Source organism: Phragmites australis, chromosome 21 (genome assembly GCF_958298935.1).
Source record: "Phragmites australis chromosome 21, lpPhrAust1.1, whole genome shotgun sequence".
Classification (NCBI taxonomy): domain Eukaryota; kingdom Viridiplantae; phylum Streptophyta; class Magnoliopsida; order Poales; family Poaceae; genus Phragmites; species Phragmites australis.
In genome coordinates, this window is record NC_084941.1 from 15,612,838 (window position 1) to 15,637,615 (window position 24,778).

At 43.7% G+C, this 24,778-nt stretch overlaps 1 protein-coding gene across 1 annotated transcript; it reads right to left on the reverse strand.

The window, feature by feature from the left end:
* Nucleotides 1-634: 634 nt before the first annotated feature.
* Nucleotides 635-23,068, reverse strand: LOC133903183 (uncharacterized). Its single transcript, XM_062344513.1, has 3 exons — nt 22,789-23,068; nt 22,614-22,720; nt 635-763 (listed from the first exon to the last, which is right to left on the reverse strand). The coding sequence occupies exons 1-3, from the start codon at nt 23,066-23,068 to the stop codon at nt 635-637; spliced, it is 516 nt and encodes a 171-aa protein (XP_062200497.1).
* Nucleotides 23,069-24,778: the final 1,710 nt, after the last annotated feature.

Sequence of the window (24,778 nt, forward strand, 5' to 3'; positions counted from 1 at the left end):
TTATGTAGTAGTGATTCTGATGTGATCGTTTTAGCGGTTCGACATTGGCGGGCCCACCCTATCGTCATACAAGCGTACACACCAGACTTGTACCCCACAGTATGGCACCTGACGCAGCAGACAGTCCGACGATGGGTTTGCTTTGGTGCTGGCACGATGTAACTATATACAGCTAAATGGTTTCCAATATAGTATTGATGATATTAATTAATTACGCTTACACGCTATTTCTGCAGGCACGGTGGACTACTGGTACGGCACACAGCGTGTACCCCCACTTCTTTATGTGCCCACATGCTTGTATGTAAATTTTTTTGGAAGCATGTAAATTTTGCCAAGTACTTTCAACGTCTGGGTCTAATTTCAAGCATTAATTAAATAGTTTAATTAACATCTAAATAGACAGGCTCCAAATCCTTATAATTTAGTTTAAAATTGAAGTGAATCTCCAACATTTCCAGAGCAATCCGGTTTTGCAAACATGCCCTAAGATGCAAATATACAAGTAGTCATCCAAACACAAAGCTCACCAGGAGCAGACGAGCCCTTACAAATAGAACGAGATCACCGTGAATATTTAGCAAATTCCTTAGCACATGGCTCAACCTTCTGCAATGCTCAGCAGCGCAGGCCTTCACTGCCCGTAGGGCCGTGCGAGGCCGAACCGCTCGCCGAGCATCATAGCGGCCACGCCGAAGTCTTGTTCTGGACCCGACGGACGGTGGTCCTCTGTGGTCGGATCGGACAGGTCGGGCGGCGCCGCCTGAAAATGATAGCAAGTTAGTAAATTAAAAATAGACGGATCCTCGGTATGTAACTCTGCATTAATACTGTCATGATGAATGTTGAGTTGTTTCAGATTCTTATTTTTCTGTCGGTAATGGTGACTGATTCTACCATGGAGATCTTTTTGCTTGGGACCTCTAGCTACGCCTCTCTGCACTTCAGTAGTGAAATAGGCCATAAGAGAAAAAAGTTCTTAATATTCGAGTTTTCTAAGTTTCTCTAATGTGATCTTTATTTTATTATTTGATATTTACATTTTCACAACTTCCGCCTCCGCTCTTCCATTTTTTTTTCCTTAGCAGTGACAATCTATTGTACCGGAGTTATGATTTAGCATGCTTTTCAAGTCTCACGAGTGAATCACTAACAAACCTATGTTGTTTGCTATGCTATGCAAACTCCTATGTTTGCTCCATCTCCAATTTGTGTCGGCGATGAAGAATAGCGTGTCTACCTACTCGAAAAAGACGTTTGGCTTTCGCTATCCACTACGTAAGAAACTAGCAAAGTAGACATCACATTACTGATAGCCGCTCAACACGCGTCAGTAATGTCATATTAGTGACAGATCCAATAAGGATGTGTTACTAATGTCTCACTCATTAGTGATAAGTCGTAACATAACACGTTATTGATGATAATAGTGATAGGTCATGTTCTGACTCATGACTAAAGACTAGGTCATCAGAGATTGGTCATCCTAGATCAGTTATTAATGATGGGTCAAGTTGTAGCCCAACACTAATGATAAGACCATCAATGATGGATCGTCCTAGGCTAGTCATTAGTGACGGATCAAGTTGTAACCTATCACTAATGATAAGATCATTAGTGACGGGTTATTCAGGCCAGTCATTAGTGATGTGTCACAACTTGACCCATCACTAATGATCCACTCATTAGTGATGGGTCGTCCTATGCCAGTCATTAGTGACGGGTCAACTTTTAATCCATTACTAATGACAGTATTTGCAAATATTTTTATTTTTATTTTATTTTTCTCTTATTTTTCTCATCTTAGCTGCATTAGAATATGAACCATTATACATTTGCGGTCAAGTTTGATGTAAGGTGTGACAGCTAAGGACACAAACGCGTATTCCAAAAATGATGCAGAAGCTTCCGAGAGCGAGAACTCAATCTTCTAAGCCAGTTTTGGCCTCGAAAAATTCTCTAAACACAAAGAAGTGGGGGAGAAATGGTTGTAACTTTTTTTTAGATGTCCATAGAGTCAAAATGGTCGATATCAGAGTTCGTATGCAAAAGTTATGCCTATTTTACCGAATGCACTACGGGTCACCTATCAAATTATAACCCTCGACGAAATTTAGAAAAATTAGTCATTAGTGATAGGTCATGGTTATGATGTATCACTACTGACCTTCGGCAAACAAGGTTAAAAGGATAAAATATTCGGTTTCTATCACAACTATGTGATAGTAGAGGTGATAAGGTGGCTACACACATGCGAAGGAGGTCACGGGTTGGATTCTCATAGTACGCAAACTTAAAAACAATATGAAAAAAGTGTAGTTTGTGAGGCATATGAGATGTGCCTGTGTTAGGATGGCTCGAGTGAAAAAATATATTATATTTGACCTTTTCCATATTAAAAAATATGAAAAATGTTCATCGATTATTAGTGACGGGTCAAATTACAATCCGTCACTAATGTTCAATCAATAGTGACGGGTTACGGTTACGATCCGTCACTAATGACTAAACAATAGTGACAGGTCACAGTTATGATTATGACTCGTCACTAATAACCCATCACTAATGAGGTCACAATAGTAATGGATCATCACCTATAACTAATGATCTTTCATTAATGACGCGATAAGAGTGATGAGTATGGGATCCATCACTAATACAGATTATCATCCGTCACTAATAATTTTTTTTTTCAAAGTGATCTCTCCCCTTCTACGAAGGTCTCCCCTATTTAATCAGCAAGAAAGCAGTACTTTGATTGAGTTATACCAATCCTCCTTATCTAAACATGAGATCTTCTTGTCACACGTATGGAACATATGTAAAGAACTTTTTAACTTAGAAACTTAATCATTGTGTTAGGGATGAGTAGGCTATGCTAACAAAAAATTTAACTTTTTTTACCACGTTCAACTAAGAAACCATACGAGTCTGGAATCATAGATTGTTAACATAATATGCACAATGTGGCAAAAGAAGAGTTGGAGTATACCTATCTAACGTTGTGCATGTCAATGCAGAAGAGGCAGCTCTCCAACTAGCTCCGAGCAGCTCCGCGACCACGAAGCGGAAGTAGTCGATCACATCGACCACCTTATGGACCACGAAGAGGATATAGTCAATCTTGTCGTAGTGTCCTTATCGCCGATCAGCACCGTAGTAATGACAACAGCGCCTCCACAGTATCCACACATACAAAGATAAAACACCGTGCGCTGGTGTGCTAGCACCACGCCCTGCTAGGGATTGTAGGGAGTTCAGGAAGACGTGGCGGCTAGGGTTTTGATGGTCAAATTTATGCGCCCATGACCCCTGTCTCCTCTTATATATAGCACGATAATGGGTTTTTAATCACATTAAAGCCCATCATAACTCTAAACCATAATAGACCTTTAATCATATTAAATCCCACTTGCAGATTCAATCTAGATATATGATTGCCTCTAGGGCATATCACCAACACATTGGAGGGACAAAAGGAAAATTCCACTAGTTTTTGCACACGAATTTCTAAAATTTTCCAAGATTATTGAATAGCTTCACCAATAGAATAGGTTTAAAACCTATTTTCTTAATCAATCGATCAATATAGGTTATTATTTTCTGTGCATTGTATGCTGAGTTTTGTTAGGAGCCAGGTAAATGCATTAGAGTTCTTTTTCCTTTTCTTTCTCTTTGGCGTTTTGAGTGAAAAAGATTTTAAAAAGGTTTTTACAAAACTCAGTAGTGAAATAAGTTAAGGATCTTAATGGTTGGAATTCAAAATCTTTGAATTCATCATCTATTCAATCATTGATCATACCTGATCCTTCTCCAAACTCAATTCAAATTCAAACCCTATTCAAATTTCTCTGTAAAAGTTTCTTGTCTAAACCCTAGATATATCTAAAGTGTCTTTGGGCTCAATCTTACTCAAGTCCAAATCCTTAGCCAAGTCTTCTAGATGGCCCAACAAAGGATCCACGAAATCTGTAAATTTTCGCGGAGTCTTAGACAGCCGCATCTTTCTATGACGTTTCGGAGTTCAAAACTGCCTCAAATGCAAATCTTGACAATACCAAAGTTGTAGGTCTTGTTGAGAGCTTTGATTTGAACCTATGTAAGTCCCCTTTTGGATAATGGAGCTGGGAGTTATGGCCCCGGAAATCAGTGTTGCGCAGAGAAGTCCGAGTTCAAACAGTTTATCTTGTGGCGTATTTTTGGAAATCAAGATGGCATTTTCAGAAGTTCCAATGACTACGAAAGTTGTATATCTTTTCAAGTACTACAATTTAGAATCAAGAAACGTCTAATTTGAAGTCCGAAAAACAGAGATATCATCCTCGGAATACAAAGCTGCGAAAAAGGAAATCGTAACCGACTCGAACTCGAATCCGAATCGTGTTCGGTTTGGACTCCACCTCAACCAGCCGTCCCTAGCCCTATATATATGAGTTGCACGCCCTTTCCTACCCCTATTACATGCCCCCAAGCTCTAGAAGTCGCTGCTGCTCTGCCTGTTCATCGCCGGAGCGCCGCCGTTCACCGAAGCCGCCGCCGCCGCCGCCCGTGATGCGCTACGTCGTCTTCTCCGCGAATCTTTCTTCCTCGACCACCAAAGCAAGGTGAGGACCTCTTCTTCTCCTCCCTTACTACTGTTTTAGCATCATACTAAGTCCCTATCCAAACCTTAGCCCCGGCCAAAGCCCGATCTACGCCGCCATGGTCGTCGCCGTCGCGGACAACCGCGAGACAGACGCGCTGTAGCTGATTGGCATCGACGTTCCCGACCGACCAGTGGTCAAATCACCAAGACCTTTCACCGGTGCATGTACCATGATGTTCCCCATGCCCTCACCAACCGGCTCGGCCAGTAGAGTAGCCAAACTATCGAAATCAAGGTCGACATACCCGCTGTCTGGTTTCTGGACGTGTTCTGCACGCGCACCGGATTTGCATTCGCGTTCCCCGTCAATCCGAAAGCCATATGGATGCACCAACTATGTCACGGCATGTCCCATGGAGTCTTCTACGTTACCCTAAGAGCCCATCCCCGTTTGTGCAGCGACACGACCAGGACGCCATTACCAACCACAGCACATCGCAGCCATCACCCGTCTCATCTCCCTTGATCGTTCTTCCTCTCAGTGGATGATCTACCCAAAACCCATGCCATAGCATTGTGTTCCCAGGATATATGAACATCTCTATTCAAATGGTTCCTCAAATTTCATAGCAAATCTCCTGGAACACGAGCGTCTTCGATCCTACATCTGTTCGCGGTCACCACAAAACCTAGAAGAAGTCATTGCTGTTTTGCCACTACCTCGGATGACCCCTTCCAAAACCAACCATACCGTTGAGTTAGTCTTTCCGCATTCTACGTCATGCTTGCCTCGTTTAACTGAAACACCACTGAAGCCGACATCGATGTTTGTGACCACATGCCCGATCGCCATCTCCGACGAAACCCGAACCACCCCCACTACATAGAGTCACCAGTAGTATCCTTAACCTAGAAGCGCAAACTTTAGCTTTTTTTGATCCATCATAGGTGGTTGATACTAGATCTCAGCATATCCCTTCTTTAATCCAAGATGTTACTTGCATAGCATGCCAAGTCAATGCCACATCATTCTCCTTGGCCTAGTCAACGAAGTCTAGTCTGCCCTACACTTCTTTAATCTTGCATAATAATGTTGTCAAGCCTGAAATAGTGATTGTGCAATAAAGCCTTTCCCATAGGAAGATAGTTCCGGAAAATCAGCATTTTCTTTTTAGTCTAATCCATCTCCCGAAAGCTATTCTCTTTTCATCTTAACTCCGATTTAGGCGATTCTTGTGTCTAAATATCTCTAAAATCATCCCTATCCAACCATAGTGTTTTTAAAGTATTTTAATGATGTTTGATATGTTGTTCTTAGTGTTTTCCTTTGTGTTGTTTATCGGTAGTTCTCGCGATTAGTCGATAACGTTCCGAAGCAGTTCGAGGGACTTCAAGACCAAGATTTCGACAACACTGAGCAGCATTGGGAAAAAGGCAAGTGTCCTTGATCATATTGAATCTATGTTTTAAATGTTTTGTTTTACAAAAATTGCATGCAATGTCAATATGATGGGTAGTCACCTATGTTAGGGTTTTTCCTAGATTTTCCCTTATCATCCCTTGAAAGGATGGTTTATGGTTAGGTGTCTTTGTGGGTAGATTGCTTAGCCATGCTTTTGGGATGTTGAGAAGTGTCATAATCTTGACTAATAAACGTATGCAACAATGGTCGTTAATGTGTTAATGGTCTAGCAACATGGAACCTTAGGCCTTGAGCAAAGTAGTTTTGATGGTTATGATGTTGGTCTAGTGTTTGCTCAAGTAACCTAAGTAAGGACCGGTTCGTGAAGCAACAACCCAAGAAGTAACGTACCAACCACGAGGCTAATATGGGTAAGACGTGACATACTGATTAGAGTCTGTCCAGTGTGCATTGGGTCAGCACAAAAGGGGGCTTCTAGGTAGGAGCTTAGCTTGCGTAAAGCCTGGCGGTGAAACCTAGTGGGTAGACACATACTGGATTAGTCTCTGGTTAGTGAAAAGTGTCATACAGTGATTCTTAGCGGCACACCACTGGCGTGTGTTAAGTGTTTCGCGAACATGGCAACTTAGAATTCACTGACTCATGGGGAAAGCTAGACAACCTCTGCAGAGTGTAAAACTGTTATAACAGCCGTGCTCACGGATATGAGAGACTTGGATCCTCACATGATTAGTGGGTTGTGGTTATGGGTTTGGTTGTGGTTATGAGTTTGGTTGTGGTTATGGGTCTGGTACAGGGAGTACTAGATGGTTGTGGTTATGGTTCTGGTACAGGGAGTACTAAATGGTTGTGGTTATAGTTCTGGTACAGGGAGTACTAGATGGTTTTGGTTATAGTATAGGGAGTACTAGAAGGTTATGGTGTGCAAGGTGGGGAGCCTTGTATGCTGGGTGTTGAACTGTTTGGGTTACATTCACTTAATAATTGCTTAATGCTTTTGAGTCCAAATATGTTTTCATTACTCGCATTTACGCAAAATTACCATGTGTTAGCCTATTCTTGATATAAGCCTGCATATCATTACTTTCCCCCACTTGCTGAGCACGTCATGTGCTCACACTTGCTATTTTCCCTATACCATGTGACATGTATGCTGCTGCTCAGTGAGTGAAGATGTTGAAGACTATCAAGACGAGGTTGTGACGTTCTAGGCGTGTGTCTCCCAGTCAGTTGCCTGCGATATTGTTGGGCCCCAGTGCTTCTGTTCCGCTGCAGATATCTTCATAGAAGACAATATATGTCAATTGCTGTAAGAGTTTAATGTTATTTAATAAAAGTATTGCTTTTTTTACTTCACCTGTGACGTCCTTATGTGTGCTGAACATCCTGGGCACACATAAGCCGCATCTGGTTTTGTACGTTAAAACTGGGTGTTACAGTTGGTAAGAGGATCAACTGATGGATGGATATTAGGTGTGGGAGATAGACGTACAAGAATAATGATGTGTGTTCAAGGGCATACAGGATTGCAATTCTCTTGGATGGACACAATAGGTACCTGGCACTACTACAAAACGATACTGTACAGGTGGGTGGAAACGCCTTTTCACAGACATTTAGAGCACCCGCCTGCGACCGAAGGCCTGGCGCAAAAGTGACCGCCTGTGGAAATCGATTTCCACAAGCGGTTCCTAATGTCAACCGCCTGTTGAAATCAATTTCCACAGGTGGTTGGCTTAATAAACCGCCTGTGGAAATAGTTTTCCAGAGGCGGTTATTTATGTCAACCACCTGTGGTCCACATTAGCTGCCACCTTAGATATAAAGATTTCCACAGGCGGTTCCGTATGAGAACCGCCTGTGGTATGTATTTCTTTCAAAAAAATAATTAGAATATATTTTATTCCATCCAGATTTCATACAGTTTCAATAACAATATAAATAGCATCACATATTTCAATGTTTAACACAAGTACAATAATATTTACAACATCACAAGCCTATATAGCTAAGAGTCGCTCTCCCACACACAAAGTCTCGGATGGCTAGCTAATTCACCTCCGCGATAAAAGAATCTACCGTTCTTGTGGATGACTTTGTGCATAATAAACCGGCACATGTCACGTTGGACGTTTTGGATTTCTTTGTCAGTGAGAGCTTGGTTGGCACATTGGATCATCCTTGCCTGGTTTGAAAACACAACTAAAAGAGTTAAAACACTACTGACTACGGAAACATAACCAAATAAGAATGTGCAGGCGCAATGATGACTTACGTCCTCAGGGTTCGTTGTGTACCTCCCATTTATCCTAAGAAGTTGGCAAACATAGTATCCACAAAGAACGGTATTGAAACCTTGCTTGTGGCACTACAAATAAAAACGCAACGTATTCGTTAGTTCAATAAAACTCTTCGTCATTAATAGTGGGATACAAGAATTAGAAGTTGTGTTATTACTGGAAAGTGTGTACGGACCGTCATTGCATCCGGCTTGTCCGTATCGTGTATCCCACCTTTCGTTACGTACCACTAGTAGGCCCTATTCCAATGCCAACAAGTAATTATCAATTCATAAATAATGTATAAGAATTTTAAGTATGGGGGATTTCCTTTACCTCTTTATAACGTCAATGAAATCTTGGTAGGATTTTTGTTGGAAATCGGCAGAGTCAAGGACCACGAGTCCGCTCGACTTCGGCATCAGCATTATACAAATATAGTGATCGCTACATGAATACTTATATTAGATTCTTGATCGATCAACTAAGTTGAACATTTATGTTAGATTCATAACGTATCATACTTACTTAAAGTTGTAGGGAGCGAAGATGCAGTCCTTGTCCTGTATTTCTAGCATAGCCCTTCCTATGTAGGTTGACATTTCGAGCCTTTTTGTTTTGGTTGCTTCTTTTATGACCCGTGCTTTATCCTTTTTACTCTTCCCCTTAATCCTAGGGTCATCAGTCCTTATGTTCACGACCATGTTGGGCTGGGAAATTCGTTGCGGATCAATGAATCCGACAGGCCTCTTCAACTTTTCCGCATCGTTAAATTGCATCCTACAGAACAAGTCAATAGTCATTAGCTTCTATAGCATATATTGGTATATATATGAACGTAGGGGTAGATTGTTGGCACTTACAGGCACCACACGCTTATGAGATTGACGTCAAGTTTGTCGAGGTGGAACAAAGCGTGCATGTCCTTAAAATCCAACATGAGGTAGTTGTCTCCGCTTAGATAAACGATAGCGGGGACAGAAGCAGTTATTATGGAGAGCCCCGCGCGACATGCCCTCATGTACCATTCGTGGAATTTTCTCATCTCCCACGGACCTTCTTGGAGTTGAAACGATGGCAGAAATGGCTTGCCATGCTCAAATTTCTCGGGAACATCCAGTGTAGGCACGAAATCTATCTGTGAGGTACTTAATGCTTTGACGATCTCTTTCGTGAGATCGCCCTTCGCTGGAGATTCCTGAGCAGATGATGCCTTTGGTTTTGACGAGGACAGAAGCCACCTCTTCATCGGATCAGGTAGATCAATCTTCTCATATGGGGTAATCATTGTAGGAACTCTCCGATGCTCAGGTGATGGATGTGCCGGAGGCGGAGATGCCAGAGTCGGAGACGCTGGAGGCGGAGGTGCCTGAGTTGTAGACGGTGAAGCACGATGTGAAGTTGCATGCGGCGGAGATACCGGGCGCGGGGGCTGAGGTGCCTGAGGTAGAGTGGGTTGGCTCTGGGGCTGAGGTGCCTGAGGCAGAGTGGGTTGGCTCTGGGGCAGAGGTGCCGGAGTCAGAGTGGGTTGGCTCTAGGGCAGAGGTGCCTGAGGCAGAGATGCTGGGAGCTGGGACAGGCATGACGCTGACGATTGTGACTTCTGACAGCTGAATATGATATCCCATCTGGGCCACAAAATGAAGTTTTCAACAGCCTCATCGAGAATCTCAATACCCTCAGGTGTGCTGATTTCAAGCTTGTACTTCATGAAAACCGGCTGCACCGAGTCCACTTGTACCTTGGTATAACCGGTTGGAATATCTTGACTGTGAAACACACGGCCTGGAATAGCCTGGCCAATGGCAGCCTCGACAGTGAAGTCTCCCTTGCTGACCGGAACATGAAGAATGCAAGGGGTAGCCTCTGTGATTTCATCCACAGGATATCTCTGGCTATCGAAATGTGTGGACCCGATGCTGCTTCGAAATCCTCGGCTGGTTGGTTGCTCTATCAGCATTAATGCCGCCCTTTCCTTCTCCTTTTCATTCCACATCTTCATGAATTCAACCTTAACCTATTCTTGTATCTGTTCCTCTAGGGTCTTCTTATATCTATTACGGGTCTTGTACTAGCTCGCAGCATCTGGGAACCCATGCTTCCAGCCCACTTTTGATCCGATGCCTCGAGTGCGACCCGGGTGTTCCTTGTTCCCTAGGGCCTTGGTAACCAGGTCATTCTCCCTGTCGGGCTCTAGAGACCCTTCCTTAGCAAGCCCTTGGATGGTCTGGGTCACCTCCATAGTCTCAGGGATATTGAAGGCTAAGTCCCAGACTCGGTTCGTTGTGACCAAGCGTAGACCTAGTTCCTGCTTCACTCGTCACAATTTTCTAAAGGGTTGGGTTTCCCAGCCCGGGTAGCCTCTTCTTCTTACCTCCTCCACTCAGGAATTTTGGGGGCGTACCCAGACGTGCCCAGGTGATGGTGGTGCTTGTTCTTCTTCGCAAGGTGCTTGAACGATTCACCCAGTTTGATGGCATCAAGTGTGGTCTTCTGCCTAACAAACTCTGCCCATTGCTCTGGCGTAATCTTTCCGTATTTATTAAAGGGTACCAGATTCTTCTTCACGAATTCCTTATTGAGTTCACTCTTCCAGCCCCGGAAGCTTTTTCCCATAGTTTTCAATGCATTCTGTTTGGCTGCTTCCTCTGTTTCCGAGGGGAATCGGATGGTTCTATGCAATGTTGCCCACAAGGACTCCTTCGTCTCATCCGACACCAACTACCAATCAGTTACAGTGATTGGGACGTACTCCTTGACAAGGAATCCGCAACTGTTACGGAATTTGGCGCATGCCTTACGAGGTGCAACAGGCTCCCCTTCAACACCGACCTGTGTTATTGTATAAATGCCGGACGGTAACTTGTTTCTGCTACACTGGCCCCTTCTTCGTTTCAGCGTCAGCCCAGAGGGATCCGAAGTTTCGGGCACAGATGTAGCGGTGGGTTGTGGCGCAGAATGTTGTGGCGCAGATGATCAACGCGAAGATCTTTGCACCCTCACCCTTTAGAGAGAAAAAAAGGAGAGTTGACATGAATAGAATATATTCCTCCATTTAAGAAGTATAAAATGCATTGACTCAACTAAATACCTCTTCGGTGGGATCGTACTCGTTGTCACTTTCCCGACATCGGATCTCCCAATCGCACAGAACAGGGCTCGGGCTGTGATACGAGCCCGAGCTTTTGCTGTTATCGGAGGAGGACGACTGGTGAGGGCTTGGGCCCCTATCTGACCTCCTGCTTCCATCCTCTTCTGCAAGCGACCTCTGCGCCGGGGAGGCCTCTATTGCGAGCGTCCTCTATGCCGGGGAGACCTCTATTGCAACATCCGACATCCTGCTTGCTTCTAGTTTCTTAGGGGTTACTGTCCTCTTCTGCCTCATGTTACTTAATCGACCGATGAATTATTGTTGCCTAGAAAAAACTAACAAGTATGCAATGGTACATCAATGAAATCGTGGCATCGTACGGGCATTATGCTAGTATGAAAAAAGAGGGCATTCTGCTAGTATGAAAAAAGAGGGCATTCTGCTAGTTCTAGTCGAGGTTTTGCCATTTATATACATAAATTATAAATAGTTAAACACTGGAAGTGTGTTTAATTTTGAACTCTGGAACTTCACAGAAACAATTCATTTTGGGCAAGAACTACATAAAAATTACATGTTCCTAAACGGCGTGGAAAGATGTTCACAGCATGGTTTTGAACTGAAATATACAAACAACTACACTTAGTAACTTATAGGATCATACTGTTTACGAATGTAAGAACTATATGTTCAGCTGCAGTTTTTCAGAGGAACATTTTTCTACCACTAGAGCTACAGCTGGGAGTAAAGGTGTTACAGGCAATTCTTGCAGTGATATGTGCGTTGGACTTTGGGTTGTCCGAGAGGCATGCCAGTAAGATCTCATTACATTCTTCACACTATGGGGGATAGAATGTTGATTTGGTTTTTTAGTGAATTTTGCATTTTGCATTAGACCTTCTTGAGGCCATGGTACATATATCTGGAAAGTGCAGCACAGATTTAAATGTTTTGTCATTTGTACAGAGATTTTCTAAGCGTCTTGTACAGAGATTGGGTTTGGGGCATCAGAATGCCCTCATGATTCATGAAATCGAATATACACTTTATCCTGAACATGGCCTGATTTCTGCTTGTTGCACCGGTCCATTGGATCCCTATGAAAAGCTTGATAAAAACACACACAAAATCCAAAAAAGAATAATAAGAATAAAAATATAATAAAAGGGCATCAGAAAAATAAAAGGGCATCTACAATTCCAATGGAAGGAACATGCATAACACTTGTCCATATCTTCTGGGGGTTGCCAATTAAAATACTAGTTCCTGCAATATAGCATGTCATGGGATGCTATGGCAGCCAATTATTAAATAGTGAGTACTGGCACAATATTCTTAAGAACAATAAAATTCATAAAGTAAGCAGCGCATGCTGGCATCCATCGCTAAACTACTTATTTATTTAGGAGATTAGAGGTTGCTTTGAAAATCTGACTTCGCCTTGTACATACATATAGCAGAATATCAGATGGACATACAAGGGGAAATAAATAAGTTTTGCTAATGGAGTTTAATTATCCCTTCTAAAATGAACGAATGATGCAGCAGGCAAAGCTTAGGCAGCCTGCAGCAACCGGACAAAACTTATACTTGTAGTCTTCTATCTGCTACCATAAAAAGCACAAAATGTATATGGCAGTGAGGAAGGCATCCTAAACAGCGACCGGTATAAACTTTGCAGACAGGAACACAGACTGTACTCACAGACAAAGCCCATATAATAGTATTTTTTCCTTTAATACTGATTTTAGTATCTTTTCTTTATATTATAGTATTTCCTTGAATTCAAATATTGCTCTGGGCTTTGATACAGAAAATGGATGTTTTGCCATGCCTCCATTTTGTGTTAATTGCTGATTTCGTGATGATGAACTATGTTCTGTGTTCGTGAAAAAAAAAAAGAGAAATGCTATACTCTTTTTAAAAGACATTGCTTCACTAAATTGCTGACATAAACAGGAATGGATATTGTGAGATAAAATCGTTCTTCATGCTTAACCTTGGTTTTAATTAAGTTAAATATAGTCCCCAACCAAGCAAATTATGGAGTGCCTCACTGATCGAGCTAAAACATGTTGGAAAAAATTAATATATAGGTTCATCCTTGTGTAATTTTTCAAGTTCTCAAGAAATTAAATTGCAGTTATTAGAACTACACAGGATAAATATATATGCAACCACTATGCATGACACAGTTACTAAATCAGTAGAGCATGAAGAATTTATGTGCCACTCTGAACTCAACTCTCCTCAAAATTTTAATTAACCTTGCTGGATTCCATTTCACATGTAGATGAAGCTCAAGGGCTTTCTAATTGAAAATGCTATGATTGTTACTACATCCATCTTCGTTAACCCGAATGCATGCGAGCAATGTCAAAACCCTACAGGAACCAGGCGCTGCACCACGGCACGATGGCCGGCATCACAAAGAAGAGGGGGGCATCACACGGCCGGCCGGAGAACCGAGTACGACCGCTCGGCCGGGAGGGGGATATGGACCTACTCACCGACGGCGGTGGCTCCTCCTCGGCGCGGTCCAACTCGGTGTCGGCGGCTCCTCCACGACGCTGTCGAACTCGGCGGCAGCGGCTACTCCTCGGCGCGGTCCAACTCGGTGGCGGCGGCTCCTCCTTGGTGTGGTCCAACTCGGCGGCGGTGGCTCCTCCTCGGCGTCGGACCGGTCTCCTCGTCGGGGGTGGCAGCGGAAAGGGAGAGCGCGGGAGGCGGATGGATGGACAGCCTGACAGCGCGGTCGATGGTTTGTGAAAGCACTAGGGTTTTCGGGGCCGCGCGCGGTTATATAAATAGAAACGATTTCTACAGACGGTTCACCTAAGGAACCGCCTGTGGAAATTATTTCCACAGGCGGTTTCTTACGTTAACCGCCTGTGGAAACCTGTGAAATGATTTTTGCTTGTTTGGGAAATACTATTATATTACATATTAAAGCATCTTAAATATTCTATTACATATTAAAGCATCTTAAATGCATACAAGTCCTTAATACAAATTAAAGCTTATCCTAATTGTATACAAATTTCAAGGTTCTGCCACATTGGAAAATAATTCGCATAACATGGCACTATTTGCCTTGAACTGTTTTCCCTACACCATCCAGACGCATGTACAGCATCACAGATCTATTGAGGGTTGCTTCTACAAGTTTGATCTTTTCTAGATCTCCAAAAGGCGGCACGTCGTCGAACTGATTGTATTCTTCCTCATCCTCCACATTCTTGACTCCGACAATTCTTTGTTTTCCGGCAACAACTACGTACTTCTTTTCATTTGCGGGGTCGATTATATAGAAAACTTGTGTGACGTGATCAGCGAGTACCCACGGGTCATCTTTGTGGCCTACAATACTGAGGTCGACAATTGTGAAGCCGTAGTTGTCCACCGCCACGCTATTTGGGTGTTTGACCCATTTGCACCGAAAGACGGGGATTTGCAGATTCACTCCATAGTCTAGTTCCCAGATTTCTTCTACGAACCCATAGTAGGTGACCTTTTCCCCTGTTGTGTCATAGGCTTCTGTTCGAACACCGCTGTTTTGGGTCGTGCTCTTCTTGTCTTTTGCTTTAGTATAAAACGTGTACCCATTAATGTCATACGCTTGCCATGACGTAACTAAACTTGATGGGCCACAAACCAACATTTTCATTTTTTTTATCTACAGATTCACCATCCGGAAGGTTTTGGTTCTTTAACCATGTGGTGAAGCGACGCTTGTGCTCTTTCAAGATCCAATCATACGAGCGGCCTTGATTTTTTGTGTGGAGCTCATTTAGGTGTTGTTCGATGTACGACGCCACTAACTGGATCTGCTGCAAGATGGTGAAATGTGCTTCTTCCACTGCTTTGTAATCATGATCGATGGATCTTTTCTTCCCTTTGGTCCATCTCCCAGACAACCTCCCCTCATGTCGAGATACAGGTACACCAAACGGATTAGAATCTTTTATGTAATCGATGCAACACTCAACGACTTCCCCGGTACTGTAGCCCTCGATCATGGAACCCTCTGGGTGAGCACGATTCTGTACATAGCCCTTGAGAATGCCCATGTACCGCTCAAACGCATACATCTGATGTAAGAATACAGGGCCCAGCACAATTATGTCATTCACGATGTGAACCAAGAGGTGTACCATGATATCAAAAAAGGATGGAGGGAAGCACATCTCAAGTTGGCACAAAGTCTCTACCAAGTAACTATGTAGAGCACCCAGTTTTTCAGCATCGATCACCTTCTGAGCAATTGCGTTGAAGAAGTGACACAACCGTGTGATGAACACCTTTATGTATCTTGGCTTGATACCCCTGATTGCAATAGGGAGCATCTGCATCATCATCACATGACAATCGTGAGACTTCATGCCGATTAGTTTCAAATCTTTCATCGAGACTAGGTTCTTAATGTTGGATGAGTAGCCAGTCGGGACTCTCACCCCACGTAAGCACTTGCACAGTGCCTTTTTCTCCTCAAGTGTCAGAGAGTAGCTAGCTGGCGGAAGATAATGCTTTCCATTTGGTCTATCTTCAAGGTGTAGCTCTGGCCTAATTTCAAAATGCACCAAGTCCTTACGTGACTTGATTCCATCCTTTGTCTTGCCTGGTATGTCTAGTAAGAGGCCAAGGATGTTATCACACACATTCTTCTCAACATGCATGACATCGATGCTGTGACGGACGTCCAAGTCCTTCCAGTAGGGCAAATACTTAAAGAAAATTAGCATCTTCTTCCACAGCGTGCTGGTCGGTGTCTCACTTTTCTTCCTCTTTTTACCCTTCGGCGGCTTCCCAAAAACAACCTTGATGCTACTGACCATTTGAAACACTCATGCCCCGCTGCGAGGTTTCAGGCCAGTATCTTCCTCAACCGTGTTGTCAAAATATTTCTTCATATTGCGGTATCTGTGAGTTCTGAGTAAGAACCGTCGGTGTCGCATGTACACTACCTTCTGTGAGTACGGAAGGTACACAGACGCGGTTTCATCCAAGCACACTGCACATCCTTGCTTCCCTTTAACCTGTCCCGATAGGTTAAAAAGGGTGGGATAATCATTGATGGTAACGAAAATCATTGCTTTCAGCGTAAAGTATTGTCATCGGAACTCATCCCACACCCGGACCCCCTCGTTCCACAGTTTTGCCATATCTTCCATCAATGGTTCCAGAAACACATCTATATCGTTGCCCGATTGTTTCGGTCCTTGGATAAGAATGGATAGCATAAGGTACTTCCGCTTCATGCATAGCCATGGAGGAAGGTTGTAGATGGCCAGGACTACTGGCCAAGTGCTATGTGAGGTGCTCTTGTCACCGAAAGGATTCATTCCGTCGGTACTCAACGCGAACCTTACATTCCTTGGTTCTTCAGCAAACTCTGGATACATGGCATCGAACTTTCTCCATTGCCTAGCATCAGCGGGGTGTCGAAGCTTAGTTCCATCCTTCTTGCGTTTATCGAAATGCCAACGCATCAGTTCAGAGTCCCTAGGGTTCGAGTACAGGCGCTGCAAACAGGGTATCACTGGTAGGTACCACATCACCATCGCAGGACTTCTTCTCTTCTTCTCTGCGTTGGAAGAAGTGTCTTCTTCGTCATGACCAGCTTCAGCCAACATCCTGCCTTAGTGGCCCCTCTCTGATAAGGTTTGAAAGTTTTCAAAACAAAAAAAAACTAAATTAACCAAACTTGCCGGATGTTGAGGCAATCAAGAAAGCTGCATAAGTGAATATATAACCCACGGAAAAGTGTGCTAATCCAACCAATCTTGCTTGCACAATGGAAAGAGCCACGGGCTTATCTCTCCAGCGAATTAAATTAGCCAAAGGTGTGCGCTCATGAGCCCATGCTAAAGTCTCAATTAATTCCTGCCAATATCCACACCAGGAAATTAAGAACATAAATCCAGTAGCCACCGGGAATCCGGTAAGGTACTTTTGGAACACCAATGGGCATATTAGATTAATATTATTAAATTTCAGTAAGAAAACTACACTTTAATATGGAAACGTAAGAATGTAAGAGAAAGAAAGAATCTTTTCTGATCGCATAAAAAGTCAGAAAAAAGCAATTTCCGATCGCATAAAAAGATCAAAAAAGAAATGTGAGAATGTAGTTACAGATGTGAAAAAAGTCAATATCTCTCTGTCTGTGTTCTTAAATCATTACAAAGTTCTTTAAAAGAAGAAAACCGATCGAAAAAAACCATTCTTATTCTCCGCGGAGTTTTTTTTGGAGCAAGGGGTTTTCACCCGAACTCTGCGCGCCTTCTTCTTCTTCATGTTGAACGAATTTTGGCGATCGAAGCAAAGACCTAATGTTTCAACTACACCCGTCAGTCAAATGTTTTTCATCAAAGTAAGCGGGGCTTTTTCGCTCTATCCCATCTCTTTGGGGGGTAGGTGGTAGGTTCCACGGGGCCGCCCTCTTTTCTTTTCCGCACCAAGCCTTCTTGTAAAATCGGGTGTATAGCTCAGTTGGTAGAGCATTGGGCCTTTAAGCTAATGGTCACACTTTCCTATAATGACTGCAATGATTTTCTCCATTTTGCGAATTCCTATTTTGTTTGAAGTATATTACTATAGAAAAAAGAAGAAGTTTGAAGTATATTACTATAGAAAAAAAAAGAAAGAATAAATAATAAAATAGGATAGATATCCTTAGAGGATCCTAAAGTGTCGGTTTATGTTGGAATTGCTTTGCTCTTTTCTTTACTGCACAAGCAAATAAGCTTGAAAGAAAGTGCTTTTATTTGAGTTGAAATGAAAGAAGAAATCGTCTATCTAGACAGAGTATGTGTCTTATTCCGAAAGAAAGCAAGCTGAGCAGTTCTCACTCTGTCCGGTGACCAAGAAAGCTTAAAGAATACCGTAAAGTGATCACTGAAACCTCATACCGATTCGCCACGTGAAAGCGGGGTTAAGATAAGTACCAGGACCCTTGTGCCCCGGACTGCAGTGCCCGCCCTAAGATTGTTTGCGCGCAGGCACCACTACTATTCTTTGTTTTCTTTAATAGATATGAGGATGCCTTGAATGAACCCAAGCAAGCTGAAATCTAATACTAAAAGTATAAAAATGGTTCATGCAGAGTCCGAGCCAGCAAGAAATCGTATGTGCTTTAGCAAGGGATTTCGCTCTCGTGCGCTCATCCCTTGCTTGTTCTTTCGGAACAAGATATTGTAGTTATTCAAAAAGCCCTGTTATCTGGTTTTTACAAGTTATCCCTGCTTCGAATTATTGTAACACAAGAAAGTTACCCCGGTGAAAATTAGCCTCCTACGCCTATGCTTGGGCCTCGTTGAAAGAAGATCTCATTCATCTGATGTTGATACTGACGTGAGCAAGGCGATGAAGTCTGCGTAATTTTCATTATTCATTTCATTGCTCGAAGCTGGCTCGTATTTCAGGTTTTCCTAGCGTATGTAATGTCTGGCCGCCCCTTCCTTGTTCAGGAATTCCTGGCCATGGGCGGTATTCACTTTATATCGCGTTCACAAGCTTCTTTTGGTGTACGTAATGTGAGGTCTTTCCTTCGCTCCGCTACTAGTTCTCCTGGGCCAAGATTGATTTGGGGCATCATGTTCAATTGTGAGTTGGACCTTTTTTTGGGAGAGTATGCCAATATGATCTTAATGAGGTGCGGGGCTTTGCATCTGACATTCGTTCGGCTTTCCTCTGCGGAGATTGAGGGTTTAAGACCGCTCGTAACGATTTTTTTCTTTTTATGGCTGGGTGGGCAAGAAAAGGATTTGACTCTTGAAGATATCAACTCATACGCCTGCTCCATACATTAAAAAACATTTTGGGTACTTTCTATGAGAATGGATAAATAGAAATGGGTACATTCCTCTTTCTCTTTCCTGGCCAAACAAAAAAAAAAGAAGAGAGAGAGCTGTAAGAGCGGTAAAAGCAAGCTCGAAATTACTCTTCTTCTTCTTCGCGTTGGCGGAAGCATCTTCGTCCTCACAATAATCATTCCTCTTGTACCGACTCGCATTGCACACTAGATATCTATCCAAGGCTTCATACTCTTTATGGTAGAGGATACAGTGGTTCGGACACGCGTGTATTTTTTGCACATCCAATGACAACGGGCAGATAAGCTTCTTCGCTAGATAAGTGGTGGTGGGCAAGGAGTTAGGCTTCGGAAGCATGTTTGCCAAGAGACTCAACAGATCCGAGAAACTCTTGTCGGACCATCCATTGCTGGCCTTCAACCTTAGAAGTTCAAGCACCGAATGCAACACCGTAAACTCCTTATCACAGCCCTTCAATTCCTCATACAAAAGTTCCTTCGATGCCTTTTGTAATGCCTCGAAATTATCTAAACCTCTCGTGTCCCTTAAAACATGCGGTTCTGCGTGGCGCAGCATTTCCTCCAGATCAAAGTTAGCATCATCATCCAGATCAAAATCGGCATCATCATCCATCATAACATCAGTGTCGCCTTCGATTGCTCCCTCATCATCACCATCTACTTGATCAGCAGCGATGTCCTGGTTTGGTTTGCTTGTACGTTGTTCGTCATGATTGGACCAACATTTGTAATCCTCAACAAAACCTCTCAAGATCAAGTGTGATTTGATTATACTTGATTTGTCCCATAATTTCTAGTTCTTGCAGTCAGAACATGGACAGTATATTTCCTTTGTCTTCTTAGTTAAAACGTCCTTCTCTGCAGCTTTAATAAAAACAGAGAGTCCTTTGATGTATATTTCTCCATGTCTTGGCACATCATACATCCATGCTCTGTCCATCTTTTAACTTCAACCACAAAATTAGATACATTAATTAATTAATTTGAAAATCAGAATTAAAAAGATTGTTTTTAAAAAAGGAAAATATGGGCTTGTTATGATTATAATATGTCTACGCAATTGAATCTACATTAACGTAAATTTATGACTCAAAATAATGTGAATTCATTACTCCCTCTCCCTCTCCCTCTCCCTCTCCCTAGATCTAGATCTAGATCTAGAGAAAAAATCCCCATTCATGATGAAACCTCCTAAGGCTAAAAAAACATCACATTCTAGCTACATTTTTAAAATATAATAATAGAATCATGTGAATCTACACAATTAAATCAATATTGCAACAAATTTGAGCTAATTTGATGATCTAAATGGCAAGAACCATGAGCATCTCTAGATCACATTGAAACTCTAATTTAGCCTTAAATCTAAATCTAAACTTCAAACAAATGCAAGCTAGGGATGAGATATACATACCTTATTTGGCTCATCCATGGAAATCAAAAACAAAACCTTCCCCACCTATTTTCCAAATCGGCCGCCACAGTAAATACTTACTGTTTCGAATAGTAAGTCTGTCTGAATAGAGCTGGCCAGGAAGAAGGAGTATTTATGGACTATTTGCACAGGCAGTCGACATAAGAAACCACCTGTGGAAACTAATTTACACAGGCGGTTCCTAATATGCACCGCCTGTGCAAATGACATCCATTTTCACAGGCGGTCAACATAAGGAATCGCCTGTGGAAATGGCATTTCCACAGGCGGTTCCTTATGTCGACCGCCTATGCAAATGGATTCATTTTCACAAGCGGTTCACATAAGGAACCGCCTATGAAAATTACTTTTTACAGGCGGTCCTCAGTCGCATGGGGCCACAACCACTTTCTCAGGCGGTTCGTAGGAAAAACCGCCTGTAGAAATGAAACCTAGGTGTCTCGAAAAATAGATTTTGTAGTAGTGTGGCATGTGTTGTGGCACATTGTAAAATGACATTAACCCACGAATAGTGGCCGATCTAATGAAGGTGTTCACTGGCTAAGGCCTTCCCACCATGGGACTACCAGTTTGTTTGCAGATGAATGTACTCCATCCAGTCACTACCAGTTTCTTTGCAGATGAATGTACTCCCTCCAGTCATTACTACAAAACTAGTTTAAGTGTCGGATCATTAGTGTCAGTTCAGTCAAAACCGACACTGATAAGGTATCACTATTAGTTCATAGTAAAACCAGATATTCATCCATCCATTCAGACAAAAACCAGCACTGATAACTAGTATCACTACCAGTTCGTATTACGAATCGGTAGTGATACTACTCCTGGACCCGAAGTTTCATTTCAATGCTGTTTTGGCTCACAATCTTCGTATCCGCCGGTTCTCTCCCTTATCTCTTTGCACTGGTGTCTGACTCTCTCTTCATTCCCTCTTTCGCTCTTTGCCGACTCTTTCTCCATTCTCTCTCTAGCTCTCCCCACCATACCTAGCCTTGCTCCTCTCCCACCCCTACTGTAGCCAGCCATCCCCTTCTCCCTTGCCCCGCTGACCAACTCCTCTCGCCCCTTCTCCCTCCCAGGCGGATGGATCTAGACGAGGTGGCAGAGGGATCCAGGGCGAGCGCGTGTGACGGCCGAGCAGTGATCGAGCCATCATATTATCTTGTGCATGTGTTGTGGCGGCGACCTTCAAGCTGCCATGCTATTGTGTTTTGCAGGTGTGCCCATAGTGCATGGTGGCAGCAGCAACGAGAGCGGCATCCGGGCCGGCTCTATTTCGAGCCGACTCGGATGACGCTCCCGCCGCCGCCATTTCTCTAGAAATGGCAATAGTGCCAGGTGGTGAACTGGCACCGATATTATCTGACTATTAGTACCGAGTAAAGAGTGTCGGTTAAAAAATCGGCAGTGAAGCCATTTTCTAGTGGCATTGATATGCCTTTTATAGCAGTGAGTAACAAAAGTGTGTCGTTTTGGGTTACATACAGTCAACATGTTTAAAATTTGATTATCAATATCTTTTTTATATTTAGATTGAACTTTTGAAAATTGTATAGCTAGATTTATCTTGAAACATAGTTTCACAATATTATAAATTTCTACATTTTGCTTATATTTTATACTAATAATTAGTGGTCAAAAGTATGTGTTGGCAACACTGTTAATATCCAAAATGGTTTTTTTTTTCAATGTAGTGAGTTGGTGTCCGTATCCAAAATGACACTATTTAATGACAGTAGGGAGTAATATAGTTTCCCTGCAATAACTTTAATATGGGTTAATCTATACTTAGTTTCTCGCTATCCAGTAATTAAACATACATCTAGTTTCTCTATACAATCGTGTAAAAAAAACTTCATTAATCGATAATGTCAAGCAGTTGAGGGTCAAATCAACAAAAATCGCGTTTGGTTCGGCAGGTGCAATCCATCCATCTCTAGTAATGGAAAGAGGCATATACACGTACCTTCGCAACTGAGCAGTCCGACTCCCGCCGATGGGCATCATCGTCGGCGGCGACGACAACGCAGCTCAGCTCGCCGTGCCGCTTGGACACGAACTCCCTTAGTACCTCTGCACGGGTCACCGTTGATGCGTAATTAAGTTTTTGATAAAATTAAGCATGTACGTACGTAGCGCACCTTCCAAGCTGACGACGCGGTAGACGCCGCCGAGCGCGAGCGTGTCGTCGGACCGGATCAGCTTCAGCCGCTGCTCAGCCATCGCTGTCTCTGGCTGTTGCGCGGCGGCCGAGGCGGGGATGACCGCGGCGACGTAGTGGCCGGGGTTAGCGGCCATAACGGCGGCAGCTGAGATCGCGCCGTGCGCGCGCTCAACGCGGCCGCCGCACGCGGCTACGACGCTGCCGGGTGGGTGCTGGATGACCACGGCCGCCACCTCGGCCGTCTGGCTGTTGCCCATGGCTCGCTCGATGCTGGTAAATTTCTTTGGTTGAGGAGAAGCTAGGCGAGACTCGATAGGGAGCTGTTTGCGCGGGGACGGGGTAAGGTCGACGGAGCTTTAAATTTGGAGGGCAACGACCAGCGGAAGAGATGTGGTAACAAAACTGATACTGTACCACGAAAGAAGTGGAGAACAAGAATTAAGAAACACCTTACGGCATGAAAGGCTGGGGCTGCATATGCTTTATATAGCCTGATACCATGTTACAAGGGATCACAACCTAGCAAATCAGCAGGATTTGTTAAACGACATCAGCGCTCAGTTTCTATCTATACATGGAAGGAATTAGAGTATCGCTAACAAGAAGATAGGCGAGACCGCGAGAGAGAGTTGTTTGGGGATGGGGGTAGGTCGACGGCGACGGCCGACGGAGCTTTAAATTTTGGGGCACGTGTTACGAGACCGTCGAACCTCATATCATACGTGGGCACCTGCAGGTCACTATGGCAGTATGGCCGTGTTTCGTGATCGGAAACTAATCAACGCATAGCATCTGTTGTCCATATGTATGTAGCTTAGCGGTGAGACCTACTCCTACTCGAAGGGAGGTTCGCCGGCATCGTAATTTGGTTTCAAAATCCTACGCGTCCAAAGAATTTGCGAATTTGTAAGAAGTTAACATTGAAATCAGACATCCTCCGGGCCATAAGAATCTGCATCACAAACCGGGCTACCTTATCACACCTACGCGGAGTCTCCACTGTCCAAGAACTTTTTTTTAGGGAGAAGTTTCTTTTGCACCCGCTAAGTATATTTGGAATCTACATAACCCTTTAAACTTTGCAGAAACCCAATTGATGACCATGAGACAGTCTATAAGTGCCAGTTTTTCTATACCGATAATGATAAGATATTACTATCCATTCATAACTACAAACACTGATTTGGAGCATGGTTTCGCTCCAGGAGGCCTCCGGAGCGTCCTTGGCGGCATCCCCTGGAGTGGCTTTGGTTCGGAACCCCGCTGCCTGGGCTGATATTTCTGACGTTTCGACGTTATCGCAGCTGCCCCCTTTAGAACCCAGCGGTAAGGGCCTCCTCAAAGCTCCTCTTTTCTGGGGGAGCGGGGGTGTGTGACAATCCGGCATGCGAGTGCGGCTTTTCAGAATTGGCACGGGAAGCCTCGCTAGCTTGTGAGCGCCCCCGACGGAGTTTTGCTCTCCTCTGCCTGTGCATATTCCTCGAATTTGCTCATGAGGACTTCTACTGTGCGTATTGAGTGTCGGTTCAACTGATCATATAGGAGGCCTTCGACCAGGCCCTGGGTCGCAACGTCGATGATCGAAGAGTCCGATATGCCCCTAGTCTGGGAGAACCTTCGGAAGTAGACTCGGAGGGTTTCGTCTGGCTCCTGCCTGATAGTGAACAGGCTGCCGGAGGTTACTGGTTCGATGAAGGTACCCTGGAAGTTGTTACGAAAGGGGTCTCGGAGTTGGGACCAGGTGTAAATGGTGCTAGGGTTCAGCGCCCAGAACCAATGTATGACCATCCCTTCTAAGACGAGGGGGAAGCATTTAGCCATGGTGGCCGATTCGCCCCCGCTGACCTCTATGGCTAGGGCGTATGATCAGGTGAACTCATCAGGGTCTGAATCGCCTTTAAACTTGGGCAACTTCGGGGTCCAAAAACCATCTGGGAAGGGCGTGGCCTGCAGGTCGGCCCGCAGTG

Bases quoted from the DNA above. Each gene is read 5' to 3' on its own strand.
- LOC133903183 (XM_062344513.1), bottom strand. From the start codon at position 23,068: ATGGGCAACAGCCAGACGGCCGAGGTGGCGGCCGTGGTCATCCAGCAC. The intron at 22,721-22,788 runs GTGCGCTACGTA...TGACCCGTGCAG, and splicing joins CCGCGTCGTCAGCTTGGAAG to AGGTACTAAGGGAGTTCGTG. The intron at 764-22,613 runs GTACGTGTATAT...TATCATTTTCAG, and splicing joins CGGACTGCTCAGTTGCGAAG to GCGGCGCCGCCCGACCTGTC.